The following is a 22,603-nucleotide window of genomic DNA, read 5'->3' as shown; positions in this document are numbered from 1 at the left end:
ATAGATGCCTCTTACTGAGGAGCGGCTTCCGTCTGGCCACTCTACCATAAAGGACTAATTGGTGGAGTGCTGCAGAGATGGTTGTCCTTCTAGAAGGTTCTCCCATCTCCACAGAGGAACTCTGGAGATCTGTCAGAGTGACCATCGGGTTCTTGGTCACCTCCCTGAGCAAGGCCCTTCTCCCCCGGATGCTCAGTTTGGCCGGGCGGCCAGCTCTAGGAAGAGTCTTGGTGGTTCCAAACGTCTTCCATTTAAGAACGATGGAGGCCACTGTGTTCGTTTGGACTTTCAATGCTGCAGAAATGTTTTGGTACCCTTCCCCAGATCTGTGCCTCGACACAATCCTTCAAACTCATGGCTTGGTTTTATGTTCTAACATGCACTGTCAACTGTGGGATCTCATATAGACAGGTGTGTGCCTTTCCAAATCATGTCCAATCAATGAATTTACCACAGGTGAACTCCAATCAAGTTGTAGAAACATCTAAAGGATGATTAATGGAAACAGGATGCACCTGAGCTCAATTTTGAGTCTCATAGCAAAGGGCCGAATACTTATGAAAATAAGGTTTCTGTTTTTTATTTTTAATAGATTTGCAAAAAAAATTTAAAATCTGTTTTCGCTTTGTCATTATGGGGTATTGTGTGTTGATTGATGAGATTTAAAAAAAAATCCATTCTAGAATAAGGCTGTAACGGAACAAAATGTGGAAAAAGTCAAGGGGTCTGAATACTTTCAGAATACACTGTATAGGCTACAACACATTACGCAGGACAGAAAAACATAAAAGTCCATAGATGTAGCTAGCTACAGTATATGCTCTCTTTGTTGTTGTTTTTTAAACTTTTTCCTCTTTTTCTCCCCAATTTCATGGTATCCAATTGGTAGTTACAGTCGTGCCTCATCGCTGCAACTCCCATACGGACTCTGGGGAGAGGCGACGGTCGAGAGCCGTGCGTCCTCCGACACACAACCCAGCCAAGTCGCACTGCTTCTTGACTCAATGCCCGCTAACCCGGAAGCCAGTAGCACCAATGTGTCAGAGGAAATACCGTACACCTGGCGACCGTGTCAGCGTGCATTGCGCCCGGCCCGTCACAGCGAATTGGGACAAGAACATCCCTGCCGGCCAAACCCTCCCCTAATCCGGACGACGCTGGGCCAATTGTGCGCCGCCCCATGGGTCTCCCGGTCGTGGCCGGCTGCGACAGAGTCTGGACTCGGCCAAGGATCTCTAGTGGCCCAGCTAGCACTGTGATGCAGTGCCTTAGAGCACTGTGCCACTCAGGAGGCCCTAGTAGATGCTATCTTGGGTAAATAAATTAATGCTCCAGTAGGCTAATCTTTTTGAGTGTGTGGACTGTATTACTTACTGTATTACAGTGCCTTGCGAGAGTATTCGGCCCCCTTGAACTTTGCGACCTTTTGCCACATTTCAGGCTTCAAACATAAAGATATAAAACTGTATTTTTTTGTGAAGAATCAACAAGTGGGACACAATCATGAAGTGGAACGACATTTATTGGATATTTCAAACTTTTTTAACAAATCAAAAACTGAAAAATTGGGCGTGCAAAATTATTCAGCCCCCTTAAGTTAATACTTTGTAGCGCCACCTTTTGCTGCGATTACAGCTGTAAGTCGCTTGGGGTATGTCTCTATCAGTTTTGCACATCGAGAGACTGAAATTTTTCCCCATTCCTCCTTGCAAAACAGCTCGAGCTCAGCGAGGTTGGATGGAGAGCATTTGTGAACAGCAGTTTTCAGTTCTTTCCACAGATTCTCGATTGGATTCAGGTCTGGACTTTGACTTGGCCATTCTAACACCTGGATATGTTTATTTTTGAACCATTCCATTGTAGATTTTGCTTTATGTTTTGGATCATTGTCTTGTTGGAAGACAAATCTCCGTCCCAGTCTCAGGTCTTTTGCAGACTCCATCAGGTTTTCTTCCAGAATGGTCCTGTATTTGGCTCCATCCATCTTCCCAGCAATTTTAACCATCTTCCCTGTCCCTGCTGAAGAAAAGCAGGCCCAAACCATGATGCTGCCACCACCATGTTTGACAGTGGGGATGGTGTGTTCAGGGTGATGGGCTGTGTTGCTTTTACGCCAAACATAACGTTTTGCATTGTTGCCAAAAAGTTAAATGTTGGTTTCATCTGACCAGAGCACCTTCTTCCACATGTTTGGTGTGTCTCCCAGGTGGCGTGTGGCAAACTTTAAGCGACACTTTTTATGGATATCTTTAAGAAATGGCTTTCTTCTTGCCACTCTTCCATAAAGGCCAGATTTGTGCAATATACGACTGATTGTTGTCCTATGGACAGAGTCTCCCACCTCAGCTGTAGATCTCTGCAGTTCATCCAGAGTGATCATGGGCCTCTTGGCTGCATCTCTGATCAGTCTTCTCCTTGTATGAGCTGAAAGTTTAGAGGGACGGCCAGGTCTTGGTAGATTTGCAGTGGTCTGATACTCCTTCCATTTCAATATTATCGCTTGCACAGTGCTCCTTGGGATGTTTAAAGCTTGGGAAATCTTTTTGTATCCAAATCCGGCTTTAAACTTCTTCACAACAGTATCTCGGACCTGCCTGGTGTGTTCCTTGTTCTTCATGATGCTCTCTGCGCTTTTAACGGACCTCTGAGACTATCACAGTGCAGGTGCATTTATACGGAGACTTGATTACACACAGGTGGATTGTATTTATCATCATTAGTCATTTAGGTCAACATTGGATCATTCAGAGATCCTCACTTAACTTCTGGAGAGAGTTTGCTGCACTGAAAGTAAAGGGGCTGAATAATTTTGCACGCCCAATTTTTCAGTTTTTGATTTGTTAAAAAAGTTTGAAATATCCAATAAATGTCGTTCCACTTCATGATTGTGTCCCACTTGTTGTTGATTCTTCACAAAAAAATACAGTTTTATATCTTTATGTTTGAAGCCTGAAATGTGGCAAAAGGTCGCAAAGTTCAAGGGGGCCGAATACTTTCGCAAGGCACTGTATATGGACTGGAATTCAAACCATGAAAAAGCAGGGAGAGAACATGCGATTCTGGTGCAGCACATGCGGCCTACAAAGTTACAAGTATAGAGGCTAGCAAATTTTAATTTTGAAATATAATAGGGCCTTTCATAATAATTCCCCTAATGTTATTAGCTTTCTCTCTCTAGTGTTGCTTTATTCCTACCTCGCTTTCAACAGTTAAATGAAGTACGATTTTTTATCCTTATCTTCATCATTCTAATGACATGCATGAATAATATAGAACTAGAATTGGATAGAATAGTTATGGTTATTCACTATTCTAGTCTAGTCTAGCTTTTCCTGCATGGGACTCCAAGAGCTAAGGAGCATTTTTTAAGGAGCAAGGCCAGCGGAGCACAGGTGCGTAAGTATTGCACAAGAGACAGAGGCTACAAGTTAGAAGCTTATTATGCACAATGCATCATTCATTAACTAAATATAAGGCTAATACTGCATAGAATGTTTTACCTGAAAGAGGTAGGCTAGGACATCTATCTATCTATAGGCCTATATATCCATCTTGATTAGGATGATCTATTGTGGATAGAATTTGAATGGAATTGATGGAGGGAGAGAAATAATGTGAGTGCTCGCACGTGCACTGATTTAAAGCAACGATATTCGAGTGATAGGCTGTTTTAAAACTCTGCAGCTGCAATAAAATGTTTTTTATCTTTACAATTAAAAAATAAGGTGACCCCCGAAAGCCAAATGGAGATGTGTAAATTAGACGCACATTCCGACCTTTATAATGCTTGAGCAAATGTAGGCCTACCTGTCACATGAAAAAGTTACCGTGATGAGATGATTGGTCTACATGCATTGTGAACTGTGCTCCATACTGAGATTGGCTGTTGGTCCCCACCCTGAGCGTTGATGATTCATCATGCAGAGAGCAGAGAGAAGGCCGTAGAGAAGCCAGATTTAGACATTGCATATAATTTATCAGTTCCATTTCACTTCATGCTGTTCATATAAATAATTTATTATAATTTACCGGTTTCTTGCAGTTATTTATCCCTGGAAAAGGGAGTGGTTTTGGGCGATAAATCTCGGTAACCGGTTTCCGCTATTCAACCCTAGCGAGCATTGTCTCAAATCAAATCAATCATCACTCATATGATTGTGGTTTTCATTGCAGATAAAGACATCCACAACCTATGTTGTGAATTCTCCTTTTAAAAGCCGTCAGTCCCTATGTCACACGCATTCTCTCTCCCCCTGAATGAGTTGTGTAACCCTGCCATCCATCTCTCCTTTACTCATACCTGCTGAGCACAGAGTAGACTGCAGGAGTTTCTGTGGCAGGAAAGAAAGCACTGTGGGACTGGTGATTACCATTCAGAGAGATCGGCACGCTGCTTCAGATGCTCTGCTGTCCTCTCCCCTCCTCTACTCTTCTTCTCCTCCCCTCTCCCTTTCTCCCCTGCCATCCTCTCCTTTCCCCATGCTCTATTCTGCTCTGCTCTCCTCTACTCACCTTCCCTCTCCTCTCCCTCCTACTCCACCCTCTCCTCATGTTCCTCCTTATCTTCTCTCCTTCCCTTTCCTCCTCTCTGTCATTCCCTTGCCTCTCCAATCCTTTTCTCCTCTCCCTTGAGAACTTCTACAGAATAGCCCCATCTTCCCGCCAGTGTCCACTGGTTCTCCATCTTCACTCTAGGGTCTTTGGCCAGCCATCGACCAACTGTCCCCCACTATAGCACCACTCTCACCAACAGCCCTCACTTGCAAGTCATTAATGGAGATAGGATAGGTTGCGAGCCAATCAATTATTTTGGAACAAATTTGATGAAAATCTGATTAACATGCTGATTTACATACAGGGCAGCAAATGTAACAAGTTCCTATTGCGAAGGGGGTTTGGAGGGCAGCCAAGTGGCAACATTAGAGGAAGGCTGTATAAATAATACCCTCGCTCTGCCCCTGGTAATAAATGCAGCGGTAGCTCAGGCAGATCACGGCATGCAAGGGGTCAGCTTGGTTCACCTCTTGTTGGCGAATTTGCAACTTAGAGTAATTGAGCCGGAATGGCTGGAATCTCCTTCGATGAGCGCATAAAGTCTTTGAGGTGTGGTGATTGGGAATCCTTCGCATGCATACAGCCATTATCAACAGAGCTTTTACATTACTACTTACGAGACAGTGTTTTAGATGAGGTTAGACCATCTTCACACAGATAGTCTAGGAAAGTAACTTGCAAGGCAGAGAGCCGAGTTCCGTCAAGTCCTGGGTTTAATTTCATTTCAATTTGTTCATCTCAACAGGGCTGTTAATCCTGACACTTGAGCTAACTCTAGAAAGTAACTTAAAAAAATTATTTTGAGAGAGAAGTCTAACGCTGCACTATGTTTGATGCTACACAGTAAGGGACATGCCATTTCCCTTGGTGGTACATGCATTTAGTGTACAGGTGTAGCTTTCATCTGAGTGTCATAGATTTCATACTCTATCTAGCGATTTAAAAAGGGCTACTAAAAGGAGAAAACAAATTGCTAAAAACGTTGTCTAAGATCAAGCCATTTAAGCGCTAACGCTGACCTCAATCTTTCAGTGACAAAAAAATTGTTTGTTTCCTTGGATATGACCTTACTAGAGTCCAGGCTTCACAGATGGAACCTCAGTTGGAATTGTGTATGCTTTAATTAAGAATTGGCCTACCTATATCTTCCCACAATGCCCCAAACACCTAAACCCTAAAACCTTCCAGTAGATCCCAGAGAGAGTGAGAGAAATACAGTTCAGAAAGAGCATTGACTTTTCTTTGTAACATTATCCCCCAAAAACATACCATAACCACAGAGAGCACTTGCACGATCCTCCACCTGCTTTTAATGAGGACAGTTTCTTCGATATAGGCCCACTCATCAATTAGGCCAGACTGACAGCCAGAGAAGGCCTTTTTCTGCTGAGGCAAACACTAGTGCTGCCACCTGCCCAGGACTCCCATTATATAATGGAATCTATGCAGTATAACTGGACTGCCCCCCCCCCCCCCCCAAAAAAAGAAATATACTGTATCTCAACTGCCTATTCTGTTTGCCTCATGGAGAAACAGACCAAGTAGAGATATGTGTAAATTAATAAAATGGGTGAGTTGCATGGTCAGCAAGCCCAGCTCACCCCCAGCCCAGCTCTACCTACCTGCCCGCCACCTCGACTGCTAAATAAGTTATAAACCACAGAGTCAGGTAATTTTCCTCCTGCCGAACGCCTTCAAAAGCACTGAAATACTGAAAGGCCCCTCTCAAGATATTTGATGCGTTTCTCAGTCCGGTTGTATTACGATAGCTAAAGTACGCCTGCCATTTATTTTATTAATGATGTTCTCATCATTGCTGAGGGTATACCTGCCAGTTTACTCCAAGAAGGATGCTAAGGGAGGCTGGATTTCCACCGTCCAGCCCCCACTCTCAGAAAAGGTCCACAAATAGTTAGTCTCTTTTGTACAGTGCATGCATCTGTGAAAAAGTACCATTAAAGCCCAAAGTAAGTGGACCCAGAGTAAAGTGGCAAGAAACACAATGAGATTACATGGGCGGCAGGTAATCTAGCGGTTAAGAGCATTGGGCCAGTAACCAAAAGTTTGCAGGTTCAACTCCTGAGCAGACTAGGTGAAGAAATTGTAGATGTAGTCTTGAGCAAGGCACTAAACCCTAAATTGCTTAAATGTAAGTGCAATCCCCCTCTGCTGCTACCCCACAAATGAGATTCTACAATTTGTGTTGTGGGCAGCATGGCAGAGCTTGTAAATGTCTCTCCAAGTCACCGGAGGCTGAATATCTTATTTGAGAGAGGCAGTCGAATGAACGACCCCTCAGAGCGGCTGCACAGCACAGACCATATCAAGGTTATTGTCTGATGAGTTGTCTGTTATATGTTTATCATCCATGAAGCCTGTGTAGAAGAACTTTGATGAAGGACCAGAGAGACAGCGGTTCAACTCTAACACATTTTTTTGCGAGCGTCTACAAAACTGTAGAATAATACAGTGGCTGCCAATCTGTAATCTCCTTGGTTGGTGAATAACAACAATAAGACTGAATAATTCTGTTTTATGTTACCGTATCATGGGGTTACACTGGAACACCTTCACCAGTATGATGTAATTATTACATTGTACGTTGAGCACAAGCATCCAGATTCTATAGTATTTTAACACTTACTACACATTTACACTACAGTATTCAATGTCCTTTGAGGTCGAGTCACAATCTTTCCACAAAGAACCAAACAATATTTTGGAAGAAGACTGTCACAAATCCTAGATTGGAATGTTTGGATGTGCTTTTTCTTCATAGTAGACCAAAAATGCTGAGTGTATAGTCAGTATTGCCTTTCCCTTTGGGTCTTCTACCACCCAGGGTCTCTCTAGCTGAGCTCCTAGCCTGAGCTGCCTCCAGTCCTTCTCTCAACAGACTGATCTCTTGCCTTGGCAAAACATCTGAATCCCGCTAACTAACCAGCGCTCTCCACCTCCCAAAACTCACACATACACACACATACACACACACACACACACACACACACACACACACACACACACACACACACACATTATCCTTCCCCATGCAAATGTGGAGCTTTCTGTTATCGGACTTAGAGTGCTGTCAGGGCCCAAGACTCCACAGACATAAATGGATCTCCTCTCAAAACCTGCAGCTTATACCCGTCCCGAGGTGCCAGCAGATGTCTGTGCACAGACGATCCGCTTTGAAGAGGGGGTGACTGTGAAATAAGATGCAACAGCTGCAGCAGCATTTGCCCTGGCAAGTTACAGTTTCTGAGCCTCATGAGTGGAATGAAAATGACGTTTTGGGGTGGTACCTGCAATTCTGTTTGCTGGCTGGATAGAAACGTTTGATTACAGAAATTTGTGACGGAAAAATTATTAAGGCGCAAGAGGCGGAATGAACGTTTGATCGTACTAATGACCATATAAACATACGGGTGTAAACCATTGCTGTAGCAGCCATAATAGACCAGCCCCATTAGAATTTGACTCACAGTTTCTCCTAGATCGAGTCTGAGTGGGTGCTTGTCTGAGGCAAGAGAAAGGGGTGGGTGGGTTAAAAAGTAGTACGTTTGCACTCCTCTGTTGCAATGCTTAAGCAGTGTTTTCCAATTAGCGCCGGCCGTCGACTAATCAGCCAGTTACAGACTCATTTTCAGCCGGCTACTTTTTCCACTTTCCATTATCTACTGCAGGGGTGTGCAACTTCAGTGCTCGAGGGCCTGATTGGTGTCACACTTTTTCTCCATCCCTAGCAAACACAGCTGATTAATCAAATTGCATTCTAAACTGAAGATCATGATTAGGTGATTATTGGAGTCAGGAGTGTTAGCTGGAGCTGGGGCAAAACTGTGATACCAATCAGGCCCTCGAGGACTGGAATTGCCCACCCTACCCTACCCTACCTCTACTGTACTTCTACCTGGATCCAAAAATGGTTCTCCTATGGGGACAACCGAAGAACCCTTTTGGGACCATTTTTCTAAGAGTGTAGGATGTCGGGGTTCCCCAGACAGTGACGCTAAAGTGATTGGCTCTCGTCTCGTCAGTCAGTGTAGCCTAATTTGCAAATGCTACTGGTAGGCCTAAGGGTTTTGGCGAGTATATATCTAATTATCAAAAGTAAATATAATTGCTAAAATATACTTACGCATCAAAAGTAAAAGTATAAATCATTTCAAATTCCTTATATTAAGCAAATCAGACGGCACAATTTGTAATATTTTTTTAAATATACGGATAGTCATGGGCACACGAACACTCAGACAAAATTTGCAAACAAAGTATTTGTGTTTAGTGAGTCCACCAGATCAGAGGCAGTAGCGATAACCAGGGATGTTCTTTTGATAAGTGTGTGAATTTGACCATTTTCCTGTCCTGCTAAGCATTCAAAATGTAACAAGTACTTTTGTGTGTAAGGGAAAATGTATGGAGTAAAAGTACATTCTTTTCTTTAGGAATCTAGTGAAGTAAAAGTTGTCAAAAAATATCAATAGTAAAGTACACATAACCCCAAAAACTACTTAAGTAGTACTTTAAAGTATTTTACACCACTGCCAGAGGACACCAAAATAGAGCTACTTCGGCTACTTTTTCTATTTGGCTGGCTACTCTATGTACTTGTGGAAAACAATGGCTTTCTAGTCCTTTTCAGGAGGTAAAGTAGCATCACAAAAATCCAAGAGTATATCACAGAAGCCGGGGTAAAAAAAAACATAATTGCATAGGAATCAATAAAAGAGGGTGCTACTGGGAGCATTAAACAGTAAGCATGTGTTCGTTTTCTTTGATCTTACTCATTTGTCCCCCGAGGGTTGTTATATCATATCTCCGGCCTTGATAGTAATTCACTGACTACACACACACACAGCCCAGTGGCAAGGCTTTTAGAGGGGAATCAAACATACATCGGTGCCATTTGGTCAGAATAGACCAGTTTCCAAAGATTCTTTACACGTTTAATTGAGCATCCACATCTGATATGACCTTGTACACGCTTAGATAAAAATATGCTATCTAGAATGTTAATAAAGGGTTCTTTGGCTGTTCCCATTGGAGAACTCTTTGAATAACCCTTTTTGGTTGCACGTAGAACGCTTTTGGTTCCAGGTACAACCCCTTTGGATTCAAAGTAGAACCTTTCTACAGAGGGTTCTACATGGAACCCAAAAGGGTTCTCCTATGGGGTCAGCCAAAGAAACCTTTTGGAACCCGTTTTTCTGAGTGTAGAATGGACACCATCTCAGGTAATTCACTAAGGCCTGTATCCTAACTTGAGATGCATGTAATTCCAATGTTTGTGCAAATCTTCCACTGACCTCAATGCAAGAATTACGTGAAGGTTTAGCCCCTAGACGATCCTAACTACTTTTCTCCTAGCTAGAGTCAGGCTTGTCCTTATGCTACCTAACTGTTTTGGTCATATTTTGAGAGTGTGTCCGGGATAAAGGTAACAAATGGAGGCTTGTCCGGGATCAATGTATTACCTCCAGGGCCTTACCTCGGACCACGATGGCAGTGGACTTCTTAGCCGGGTTGCCAACGTTGTTGCTGGCCACGCAACTGTAGACTCCTGCTTCCTCCATGGAGATGGCGGGCAGCGTGAGGGTTCCCCCGTTGAGTCGGCTTTTCTTGGACAGCTCATCCGTGTTGCGCACCCAGGTGAGTGTGGGTGTTGGCTCCCCACCGGAGGTCACACACACCAGGGTCACGGACTGCCCGGGGTTCACCACGATAGGGTCCTCCACCAGCAGTTTAATGGTGGGGGATGCTTGAAACCACAGGAATAAGTAGAATGCATTATAATGTATGCATTATAATGTATGTCTGTAAGAAGTCGATAGTTAAATCTCGGCAACCATAATTTTTTACTCTTGCCAGCTACTCAATTAGGTTCTTGAGATGAGAGATGAGAAATAAAACTAGAAACCTGAAACGACAACGGAAACTCTCAACCAAAGCATGGGCCAAATGTTCCCACACCTTCCAAAATTCAAAAGATGTGTACAGCTGCAAAATTCTGATTTTGTCCATATAATCAGTGACGAAAAATCTTGGCACCGGAACAATTGTTACTCATTATTTGTTCCATCCCACAGTCTATTGAGAGATGTTACAATACCATTTATGTTACGTACATCTGTCCATGAGAGATTAGTCAAAAGTCAACAAACAAGTCAATAGGTACTGCAGCTGCTGTAAACTGAGTAGTATTCTCCCAAAGGTAGGATATACACTATATATACAAAAGTATGTGGACATCCCTTCAAATTAGTGGATTTGCTATTTCAGCCACACCCATTGCTGACAGGTGTATACAATTGAGCACACAGCCATGCAATCTACATAGACAAACATTGGCGGTAGAATGGCATTACTGAAGAGCTCAGTGACTTTCAACATGGCACCATCATCTGAGCAACAACGCCCCACTTTCATCTGAGTAACAATGGCTCAGCCGCCATTGAACTCTGGAGCAGTGGAAACACGTTCTCTGGAGTGATGAATCATGCTTCACCATCTGGCAGTCTGACGGACGTGTTTGGCGGATGCCAGGAGAGAGCTACTGGCCCCAAGATCGGTGTGGAAGAATTTGACTAGCCTGCACAGAGCCCTGACCTCAACCCCATCGAACACCTTTGGGATGAATTGGAACGCCAACTGCGAGCCAAGCCTAATCGCCGAACATCAGTGCCCGACCTCACTAATTCTCAAGGCTGAACGGAACAAGTCCCCGCAGCAATGTTCCAACATCTAATGGAAAGCATTCCCAGAAGAGTGGAGGCTGTTATAGCAGCAAAGGGGGACCAACTCCATGTTATTGCCCGTGATTTTGGAATGAGATGTTCGACAAGCAGGTGTCCACCAATAGCATATCCTATTCTGTTACTAGTTGATATTCGGTTCTATAGTGTAGCTGTATAGTTGATGATAGGTTTTACGTTTGTAGGTTCATAACCTTTATAGGTTTATCAATAGGCATATGGCATCCCAATACCAACCAGTGGGATAAATACATTTACTAGCACGGCATAAGCAAGCCTGCTCACACACACTGTAAGTCTAATCAAGGGCCGGAGCAGGAAACCCGCAGGGCGGTGTATTAGGACCGAGTGCTTTCTCCTCTATCATTATTGGCCCTATATAGGGGTGAAGCATCACAGAGAAAAATGGCGAGCCTACAGGATTCCCATCCGTAATGAATCGGGCATTTCCACAGCTTTTCATAGGCGAAATTGCCAGATCCTTGATGTTATGAGTGCTAAACAATACATAACCGTGTTCCCCAAAGGTTTACCTGTTTTGTTAGAGAGTTTGAAGAGAACATTCTTCTCGGGGATGCCGCACACATTCCGGACAGAGGCGATACAGCTGTAGTTGGCGTAATCCTGAGGTCGAAGGTTCTTCAGCTTTAGAATCTTGGTCTCCCCCTGCAACTCAGAAAGAGAAACAGTGTAAAGTGATGTGCCGTCTGTCGCTCTTAATGTGTCTTACAAAGTAAGATAGCAGTGGTATTGAACTGGTCTCGTCGGCTCGTCCTCATCAAAGCGCTTCTTTGGAAGTGCTTCAACAATGAGCTCATTCCCCGAACTAGGAGTATTATCTTTACACCGAGCTTTCAGTTTCATGAAATTCATTGCCTGTCTATTTGGATGTGCATGAAGCGGTGCGCTTGGGACAAATGTCAAGATGCATACAAGCACTATTAACACACATGTATCGTCATGACATTGTAAATAATTTTACCAACAATAGCTGTTTTGTCTGCTCTTGTGTATACCGCCACCTTTGTAGCACTGGCAACATACTTAGAATATGGTATTGTTCCTTATGTTCTTAATTAAAACTCAGGAGGGCATTACTAGGCTGAGGATGGCACAACATGTGAAGTCTACCTGAAAAACTAGGTCCTGATGTCCTGTGTGTGTGTGTGTGTGTGTGTGTGTGTGTGTGTGTGTGTGTGTGTGTGTGTGTGTGTGAGAGAGAAACTCCACTGGGAGAAAAATACAGCGAGCCCCTGAAGTGCCGTCTTCCTCTGCTCATTTCGAGCATATCTGAGTTGTGTGAGTTTCATGCCACCGCGAGCCCAAGCTGTTCCCGTCTTTATCATAGTTTGTCTGCTTATGAAACCAGCCTTTGTGAAGCCTGTCAGACATACGACTGTCAAAATGCTCTCATCTCTCCTGTCAACGAAGCTGACTTTACAAGGAAGAGAGGAGATTAGATGAGATGTTTTTAAAAAAACTGGTGCAATTTCCCAACTCAAGTCACTGATATTGTGCTCACAAAACATCCTCCCATTTGGGATTTGAGTGCTCAATGGGAAACTTTCTATATGCTGTGAAGGGGATAAATACACACAATTAAAACACACAATTTCCATAATAAGAAATTACTTCCTTTATGAGAATAGGAGTTCCTTAATATCTAAAATGCTGATCAGAGGAACGGGTTGTTTGATCAAGCTAAGGGTTCTCAAAAAAAATTACCCAAATGCCTGAAAAATTCCCCCGAGGGCCTGATACCAATTTGTCTGGGGAACCACAAGAAACAGCTCTTGGCCAGATTTGGCACCCAGGCCACGAGTTTTAGACCCTGATCTAGATGTCACAGCAGGTGTGGACTTTCGGCTTACTTGTGTAAAGAAGGGCTCGTAGATCTCCACGCCCTTATCCGAGCCTTGGGACAGGAACTCTTTGCCACGCCTCCAGCTGTAGCGCACTGGGGGGTTGGAGTTGGCCATGCAGCGCAGGAACACTGTCCGCTCATAGTAGAACTGCTCCTTAGCCTCCCCGATGCTCTGGTGGACGGTTACGATGGGATCATCCAAATCTAGAAAGTGAACATAGAAACAGTGGTCATTGGCATCAAGGCGCCTCCAAGCAGCCTCTGTTTGCCACACACTTGTGCAGGTCAACGCATGAAGGGCAATTACCTTTCCTTCTTAATCCCAGGGACCTATTTATATACAGTGGCTGACTTTTAATGAAGTGTGCTGGTTCAATTGGTTAACAGCTGTTGTCCTCTTTTGCAATCACATCTTCCCCCTTAAGCTCTTTAAAGAGCCTGTGATGCCACAGATGTAATACTCATACCAAATGTGCATGACAAGAGGGAAAATCATGATTTGTTTTACATGTGAAATATAATATCCATCATATAAATATCATATGAAAGATCATAGAAATATTTAAATGTTCTATTTTTCTAGAGATTTTTCTGGAGCGCATCAGTAATGTCAATCCCTGACTTCTACAGTCGACAAACACATCACAATTAGACTTTTTTTCTATTTATCATACATCCAACATTTCAGGAATCCACAACTCCATCCATAATTGTCAAATAAAGGCACACGCATTCCACTGAGGTGCTTTCAAATGTTTTTTGACAGCCCGAGTAGTGCTTGAAGTTCAATGAAAAGGGCCACTTAGACTCCAAAGTTCCAGCTCCAATCGAGAGGGAGCTTTTAAAACTGTGATTTTGACAAGAGCTCGATAATGTTCCACCGGAGAGCCACTGGCTTTTATGGGCTACTTTGAGATGCAGACAAGCACCTTCAAAAATCTGTTTCCCACCAGCCAACTAACTACTGTGACTACCTACTGCCACGGGCAGTCCAGAGCCAGACAAATTTCCTGTACAAACCATTATAATGTATTTGCATTTTTTTATAATAAATAATGGCTTTGCAGATTAGTCTTGAGTCAATTCTCCGATACGTTTTCCTTATTTCTTTCTCCTACTGCCGTGGAATGTCAGTCAGACTCAATCAAGGTCATCGTTGTGCTTTAGCCTTGCCAACCACCAAGGATTCCAACACAGCATCGCCAAGTGGCAGCGAACAGCAACACGTGTCATTGCTTTGATCAGCTTGTCTCATTTAGTGAAGCAGGCAGGATCGATAAAAGTGCATGTGTGCCAGTACGCCACAGTGGAGCAGAGATTAGACAATAAGCAAGTGCTCTGATCTCTGAGTCAGGGGTAATGACACTATGCTCATTGTCTCCCCCTGGCAATGTTTTCTGCCACTGTCCATCTCTGCTCCTATTTATCTTGCATCTCTGCAGTAAACTAACCCATGGCCCTCTATCGTCTCCTCCTCTCCACTCTCTCGGAAGCACATCCTCAGAGTGCAGACACACCAGATTTGTCTTGTTTTTGTATTTGCCAGCTCCAGGCAGCCGGGGAACGCTGAATGTCAAACATGGAAACGCTGACTCGATCAACCTCATTTTGGGGGGGTTGAAGAATTTGTAGCTCACTTTTTCATGGGAGTACCGAGGTAGGGGAAGATTGCAGAGTAAGGCTTCTCGGGGGCTTCCGATACAACTCATCCACAGAGAGAAAGTATAGACTGAGTAGACAAAACATTAAGAACACCTCTTTCCATGACATACTGACCAGGCGAATCCAGGTGACCCCTTATGTCACTTGGTAAATCCACTTCAATCAGTCTAGATGAAGAGGAGACCGGTATACTTCTGGCCCCTCCTTGGACACTGTGTTAACTAACCTCCAGACGAGCGTCAATGCCATACAACTCTCCTTCCGTGGCCTCCAACTGCTCTTAAAACGCAAGAAAACTAAATGCATGCTTTTCAAACGATCGCTGCCCACACCTGCTCGCCCGTCCAGCATCACTACTCTGGACGGCTCTGACTTAGAATACGTGGACAACCACAAATACCTGGGTGTCTGGTTAGACTGTAAACTCTCCTTCCAGACTCACATTAAGCATCTCCAATCCTAAATTAAATCTAGAATTGGCTTCCTATATCGCAACAAAGCATCCTTCACTCATGCTGCCAAACATACCCTTGTAAAACTGACCATCCTACTGATCCTCAACTTCGGTGATGTCATCTATAAAATAGCCTCCAACACTCTACTCAACAAACTGGATGCAGTCTATCACAGTGCCATCCGTTTTGTCACCAAAGCACCATACACTACCCACCATTGCGACCTGTACGCTCTCGTTGGTTGGCCCTCGCTTCATACTCGTCGCCAAACCCACTGGCTACCGGTTATCTACAAGTCTCTGCTAGGTAAAGCCCTGCCTTATCTCAGCTCACTGGTCACCATAGCAGCACCCACTCGTAGCACGCACTCCAGAAGGTATATCTCACTGGTCACCCCCAAAGCCAATTCCTCCTTTGGTTGTCATTCCTTCCAGTTCTCTGCTGCCCATGACTGGAACGAATTGCAAAAATCTCTGAAGCTGGAGACTCACATCTCCCTCACTAGCTTTAAGCACCAGCTGTCAGAGCATTTTACAGATCACTGCACCTGTACTTAGCCTATCTGTAAACAGCCCATCTATCTACCTACCTCATCCCCATACTGGTATTTATTTATTTATTTTTCTCCTTTGCACCCCAGTATCTCTACCATTCCATTGTTTAAATGCTATATTTTAATTAATTTGCCACCATGGCCTATTTATTTCCTCAACTTGCCTCATTTGCACTCACTGTATTTGGACTTTTTGTTTTATTTTGTTCTACTGTATTATTGACTGTATGTTTTGTTTATTCCATGTGTAACTCTGTGTTGTTGTATGTGTCGAATTGCTACGCTTTATCTTGGCCAGGTCGCAGTTGCAAATGAGAACTTGTTCTCAACTAGCCTACCTGGTTAAATAAAGGTGAAATAAATAAATAAAAATAAAGAAGGATTTGAGCCTTGAGACAATTGAGACATTATATTCAAGTGCCTTTTAACAGGGTATGGTAGTAGGTGCCAGACGCACCGGTTTGTGTCAAGAATTGCAACGCTGCTGGGTTTTTCACTCTCAACAGTTTCCCGTGTGTATCAAGAACGGTCCACCACCAAAGGACATCCAGCCAACTTGACACAACTGTGGGAAACATTGGAGTTAATATGCGCCAGCATCCCTGTAGAACGCTTTCTACACCTTGAAGAGTCCATGCCCTGACAAATGTAGGCTGGTCTGAGGGAAAAAGGGTGCAACTCAATATTAGGAAGGTGTTCCTAATGCTTGGTATACTCAACATCCAGCCCGCCACAGTAAATGGGAAAATGTATATGCAAAACAGTACATTATGTCCTCAGACATTTGAAGTTGAATTGCTGCTTTGGAGAGAGGTATGCAAACACCAACAATGGGATGCACTAAAACTTGCATTATCCACATAATGCTTAATTTGAGTCAATTTGCAATTATCAGCCCTGATTAACAGAGCAATTAGAACAATTGATGAATTCACCATCTAAAAGGCTTAATCCAATCTGTCTCTTAAGGCCTATAACAGTCGCACAAAGGAAACACTATAAAGTACTCTTTGAGAATTTGAAGTGAACACCAATGGGTGGCCATCTCTGTGGGTCTGCAAAGTACTTTCTACAGCCATAAAATTAGATTTGCAATTTGGGTGATCTCTCTCTTCAGGTAGTGTTGCTGCTTTTTTTCATTTGCAATGTTGGGATTATGCACCATGACTTCAGACATCTAAGTCTGCGTTCCAAATTGTATTCTGTTCCCTATATGGCTCAATTTTTATACATTTGTATTATCTTTATTTAACTATTGTCCCTGGTCAAAAGTAACACAGTATGTAGGGAACAGGGTGCCATTTGGGATTCAGGCTCTGACTGTATTGCTGGAATTCGCAACCCCTTTATTTCACAACTATTAATTTCTTCAGCAATGTGCACTGTCAGGCCTTCACATAGGCCTTCACACTTACTGAGTGAATAAAAGCAGAGATGACACTGATATGATGGCAGCGTCCACAGCATTAAGAAATGGCTGCAATTAACACTTCGGAGTGTCCTGAGTAAGGATGAATAATGTGTTTGGTACCTTTGGCTTTATAGTGAGGGTATGGTACATTTAATTTACTCATACTTGGCTTTCTTTTGAGGCCTTTTGTGTTTCAAAAAGTAATGTTGTAATTCTACTATGGCCTTAACCTGCTTGAAACAACTTTCTTCAACCCCAACGTCATGTTGTCTGGGAGGGTAAGGACTACTAGTGAGTGAGCCAATGCCTCTGTTCAGTAGCTAAAGCACAAGGCATGAGTAATTGGACAAGGGCAATCTGCAGAGGGTCAAGGACAATCGGCAGAACTTATGATGCATGCTATGATGGGGAAAAATCAATACAGTTACATATCACAATATTATTTTGGGATGATATTATATCGATCATTTCGGATTTGCGCTCCATCTTCTTTTTAAATAGTGAGCCAACATTTTTCAGCACTTATTTCCATGACTGATCAAAACTAATTTTTTCACTTCTCTCTGCAGCAGCCATATAGTGAGCAATATGTTTAAAACATCAAGATTACAGTATCGAATCGCAATAAATATAGAATCATGAAAAGAAGAATCGCAATACACATCATATAGGCACCTAAGTATTGTGATAATGTTGTATCGTTAGGTCCCTGCCAATTCCCAGCCCTAGCAGCGAACATCGGAGGAGTGCATGGGAAAAGGGCAGGCAAGCAACCGAGGCAGGGCCTGCTCACTCACAGTAGACGTCCACTCGGATCGACTTGATGGCCGGTGAGCCCAGGCCATTCTCGGCCTTGCAGTAGTAGCGTCCGCCCTGGTGCCTCTGGATCCGGATGATGCGCAGGGTCTCGTTGAACACACTGGAGTCCTGGAAGCGGTCGGAGGCACTACCGGCCGTTTTAGTCCACCGGATCTGGGGTTGGAGAGAGATAGAGGCCAGAGGTGACCGAGGAGGTCTAATGCTATGGACAACAGGCTGGACAGAGAGCAATGGGGTCAGCCATGGGATAAATATATTGCAACACACACTCTGGATTAAAATGAGCCAATGAGCATGTTTTACAGGAAGTGAAATACCGAACTAGTAATAATGTATTTTCAAATATGGGCTTAATAACTTTTCAAACATGGGCTTTGTTATGCTCCCAATGTGAGGAACAATCAATGAAACAAATATACTGAACAAAAATCTAAACGCAACATGGAAAAAATGAAAAATATTTTACTGAGTTACAGTTCATATATGGAAATCAGTCAATTTAAATAAATTAATTAGGCCCTAATCTATGGATTTCACATGACTGGGCAAGGGTGCAGCTATGGGTGGGCCTGGGAGGGCATAGTCACGCCCAGCCAATCAGAATTAGTTTTTCTGCAGGCCAGGTTTTCTTTTACCTTCAATTTATTTATTTATTACCTTCAGTTAACAACAAATTCTTATTTACAATGATGGTCTACCCCGGCCCAACCTGGACCAATTGTGCGCCAACCTATGGGACTCCCAATCACGGCCGGATGTGAAACAGCCTGGGTTTCAACCAGGGACTGTAAGAAATGGCTGCAATTAACACTTCGGAGTGTTCTGAGTAAGGATGAATAATGTGTTTGTTACCTTTGGCTTTATAGTGAGGGTATGGTACATTTAATTTACTCATACTTGGCTTTCTTTTGAGGCCTTTTGTGATTCAAAAAGTCATGTTGTAATTCTACTATGGCCTTAACCTGCTTGAAACAACTTTCTTCAACCCCAACGTCATGTTGTCTGGGACGGTAAGGACTACTAGTGAGTAGTTTCACATGCGGCTGGACTCTTGTTCAGTAGCTAAAGCACAAGGCATGAGTAACTGGACATGGGCAATCTGCAGAGGGTCAAGGACAATCGGCAGAACTTATGATGCATGCTATGAGTTTTTCTCCGGGCCAGGTTTTTTTTTACCTTCAATTTATTTATTTTTTACCTTCAGTTAACAACAAATTCTTATTTACAATAATGGTCTACCCCGGCCCAACCTGGACCAATTGTGGCCAATCTATGGGACTCCCAATCACGGCCGGATGTGAAACAGCCTGGATTTCAACCAGGGACTGTAGTGACTCCTCTTGCACTGAGATACAGTGCCTTAGACCGCTGCGCCACTCGGGAGCAGAACATCTTTTTTTTTTTACATCCAGAGTGCAACAAACATGATTTAGAGCTTGTTTATGGAAAAGTGGTTATTTCTGAATTTCAATGTTGCAACTTGCTGAAAATTGTCCACAGATATGAACACTGTGGACAGTTGTGCAGTTGTGAGACCGGTTGGACGTACTGCCAAATTCTCTAAAACAACATTGGAGGTGGCTTATGGTAGAGAAATTAACATTAAATTACCTGGCAACAGCTCTGGTGGACATGCCTGCAGTCGGCTTGCCAATTGCATGCTCCCTCAAAACTTGAGACATCTGTGGCAATGTGTTGTGTGACAAAACGTCACATTTTGGAGTGGCATTTTATTGTCCCTAGCACAAGGTGCACCTGTGTAATGATAATGCTGTTTAATCAGCTTCTTGATATGCCACACCTGTCCGGTGGATGGAATATATTGGAAAAGGAGAAATTCTCACTAACAGGGATGTGTCCAAATTCGTGCACAAAATTTGATAGAAATCAGCTTTTTGAGCATTTGGAAAATTTCTGGGCTCTTATTTCAGCTCATGAGACTTTATAAGCTGCATTTATATTTTTGTTCAGTGTAGTACCACACATTTGTTTTACTTTCTTTATAATATATTATGTCCATATACTCTCGATTGAGAATCGCAACAGAACAAAGTGTTTGTGTAATACAGTACATGAATAACAATTATATAAATGGTAAAATTGACTGAAATGTATATCTATGGCGCCATTGATGGATAAGCGCATAAAATATTTAGGTGGCTCGTGTTTGAGTGACTCTTGTGAGACTGCGACATGTGTCCATCATTCCAACGCCATCCAGTGGGTCTGGATTCCATATGGCACGTCAAGTTTCACACAGAACTCTGACAAAACCTCAAAAAACAGCTCTGACAATTTTGTGCAACTCTTTGAGGCATTCTCAATGGTGCTGAAGCTGTTTGATAAACAGTCTCTAATACATAATATGTTTGAATGTTTGGAGAGAATTGCCTCTGATATCACAGAAATCAAATGAACATGGCATCTTATGATCCTTCCCATCATGCATCTGGAAACAAGAGACAAGGCATCCGTGGCATTTGGACAGATGAAATAAATTTGTGATCTGAGAAGGGAGATGGATGAGAACATCAGTCGCTCGCTGCCTGTCTATGCATTTGCACGGATTCTGCATTTGGCCTCCGAAGGCAAAGAAGACCGCAGCGGTAGGCAGCAGCAGTGTTCTCGGGAATGCGCAAATGGCGCTTGCAAGAAAGTGGATGTGAGGCCCCCTGTGTACACTCACTACGCTCACTCTGCCAGTCATGCCGACAAGCAGAGCAATTTGCCCATTCAGCCCTGGCATGGCCCTTGCTGGGGCCTGTGTGAGCTTTCCTGTGTGGTTGACCTACATTGCAACAAAACCCTCCATCATAGCGGCTCCTTATGAGCGGGGACGGCCGGGGGTCGGCAGTCAAGGGAGCTGCAGCAGAGACCCATTCAAGAGGGTAGGTGGAGGGGCATTGAGGAGCCACTAACAGCCCCACCCTTCACCACCTCCACCCTGCAAATCATCCCCTTCCACTTTCTCATTCTCCAAGTAAAATGTACTTGTTGTTTGGCTCGGTTAGCTACTTTTCTCATGGCACCACGGGTGTGGAGGCAGAATAATAATTTCGAACAGAGTCACAACCTAGCTTTGCATGTAGAGGAGGGATAAAATCAATTTCATGTTTTGCTGAAAATGGTAGGTAGCATGGATTTGTTTACATGCATATTGGTGTTGGCTAAGGAATAACATGGCGTTGGAATTCATGGGGCTTAGCTTAGCCACGCCGGCTTTCTTTTTGGGGAGTTGGGAGGATAAGATGTCCTCTCTTTCCTCGGCAACATGAACCTGGGCTATAAAACTTCTAGGTCTCCACACAGTGTCTGAAATGAAACCAGGCATGCAGAATTTCAATTCGATTTATTACTACTGAACTAACCAGGACGGTGAAAGACATTGGACAATGGCACAGATATTATCACTGTCAACTCAGTGATGCCATCTAATTTGGGTGAGTGCTAGTTGCTGCGAATTAAAAACAAAGATTTTCATGATGGACCACTGTATAGTCAGGTCTCGTAGGTATTACTTAGAAAATTCTCTATGTAGTTATAATGTCATGTTTACAATGTGCTTATAGATGTGTAATATATGCTTTATTATAAACAATATCATATCGTAATGCATCTTTTGTGATGTGGCCTGCTTCAAAGTCAGCATGTGCTTATCACATATTCCATCCAGTCTATCAAAGCCACTGGTTGTAGCCTATGATACGATCATGAAGCACATTACAGAATGTTCCAGTAAGATAATAAAAATAAGCATTGTATGTCACTCACATAGTCATTCACAAACACAGCAGGGCTATCATATGGTTGCCGGTTTGCCTGCCTGTAGCTAGTCAGCATCAGCAGCAGCAGTAACAGCAGATGACTGGCATATGAGAGAAGCGCCTCAGTCCCTCGATCAGCACCCTGCAGTGACGTAGGCTCTAGTTTGGGAAAAGACAGGCGAGCATGCCCATTCGCCAGCCTATTTATAGTGCCACTGCCTCCGCAGTCTGTTATAAGCAGCAGTCCCGGTGATCTGCCAGTCAGCCACACTTGTTGTCTGTGGGAGCCCCGGATGCACAAATGATCTTGGACTCTTGAATGTGTGTGTGTGGGGTGGGTGGGGGTGGGGGGGGGGGGGGGTACATGTGGACAGTGGCTGAGCAGGGAGGAAGAAAGGTGCATCAGTGTGCTAGCTAGCTGAATATACCGAAACCGTGGGATGACATAACAATATTTTCTGTCTGCTACCCCCTGTTGCCCTACCTCCCTCCCTCCCTCCCTCATGCTCTCTCCATATCAAAGAGAGAGAGAGGCAGAGTGGAGGAGGAAGAGAGGAAGATACAGTACAGTGCTGCTTTAACTGGGGGGGATATGGCAGAGGAAGGGCTCAAGTCGGAGACTCCACTTGAGCTTCGTGCAAAAAAGGGTAATCCTCCCCATAATAGTGGTGTCTTTTGAACTGTCGAAAACTTCCTATGGAGTTTCAAACAGGTTCTAGAAAATAATGTGTGGGATTGTCTTAAGATAAATTACTGCTTCGTCACC

The 22,603-nt window shown here is 43.6% G+C and overlaps 2 protein-coding genes across 3 annotated transcripts in view; one reads left to right on the top strand and one right to left on the bottom strand.

Annotated features, from left to right (window-relative positions):
• Window positions 1-22,603, bottom strand: part of LOC110505206 (MAM domain-containing glycosylphosphatidylinositol anchor protein 2) — a 240,949-nt gene that overhangs the window by 115,111 nt on the left and 103,235 nt on the right. For both annotated transcript variants that reach the window (XM_021584281.3, XM_036962460.2), the window contains exons 3-6: window positions 18,052-18,226; window positions 13,181-13,377; window positions 11,843-11,975; window positions 10,046-10,315 (exon numbers count right to left, since the gene is read on the bottom strand). In XM_021584281.3, coding sequence (XP_021439956.3) covers window positions 10,046-10,315; window positions 11,843-11,975; window positions 13,181-13,377; window positions 18,052-18,226 — 775 coding nt within the window. The remainder of the gene's footprint in view (window positions 1-10,045; window positions 10,316-11,842; window positions 11,976-13,180; window positions 13,378-18,051; window positions 18,227-22,603) is intronic.
• The window catches only part of LOC118944195 (uncharacterized), a 73,120-nt gene that overhangs the window by 7,402 nt on the left and 43,115 nt on the right, over window positions 1-22,603 (top strand). The window lies entirely within an intron of this gene.

Source organism: Oncorhynchus mykiss, chromosome 25, assembly GCF_057628025.1.
Source record: "Oncorhynchus mykiss isolate SJ-2025 chromosome 25, ASM5762802v1, whole genome shotgun sequence".
In the NCBI taxonomy this organism is placed as follows: Eukaryota; Metazoa; Chordata; class Actinopteri; order Salmoniformes; family Salmonidae; genus Oncorhynchus; species Oncorhynchus mykiss.
The sequence above is the reverse complement of the archived record's forward strand: the minus strand, read 5'-3'. Positions and strand labels throughout refer to the sequence as shown.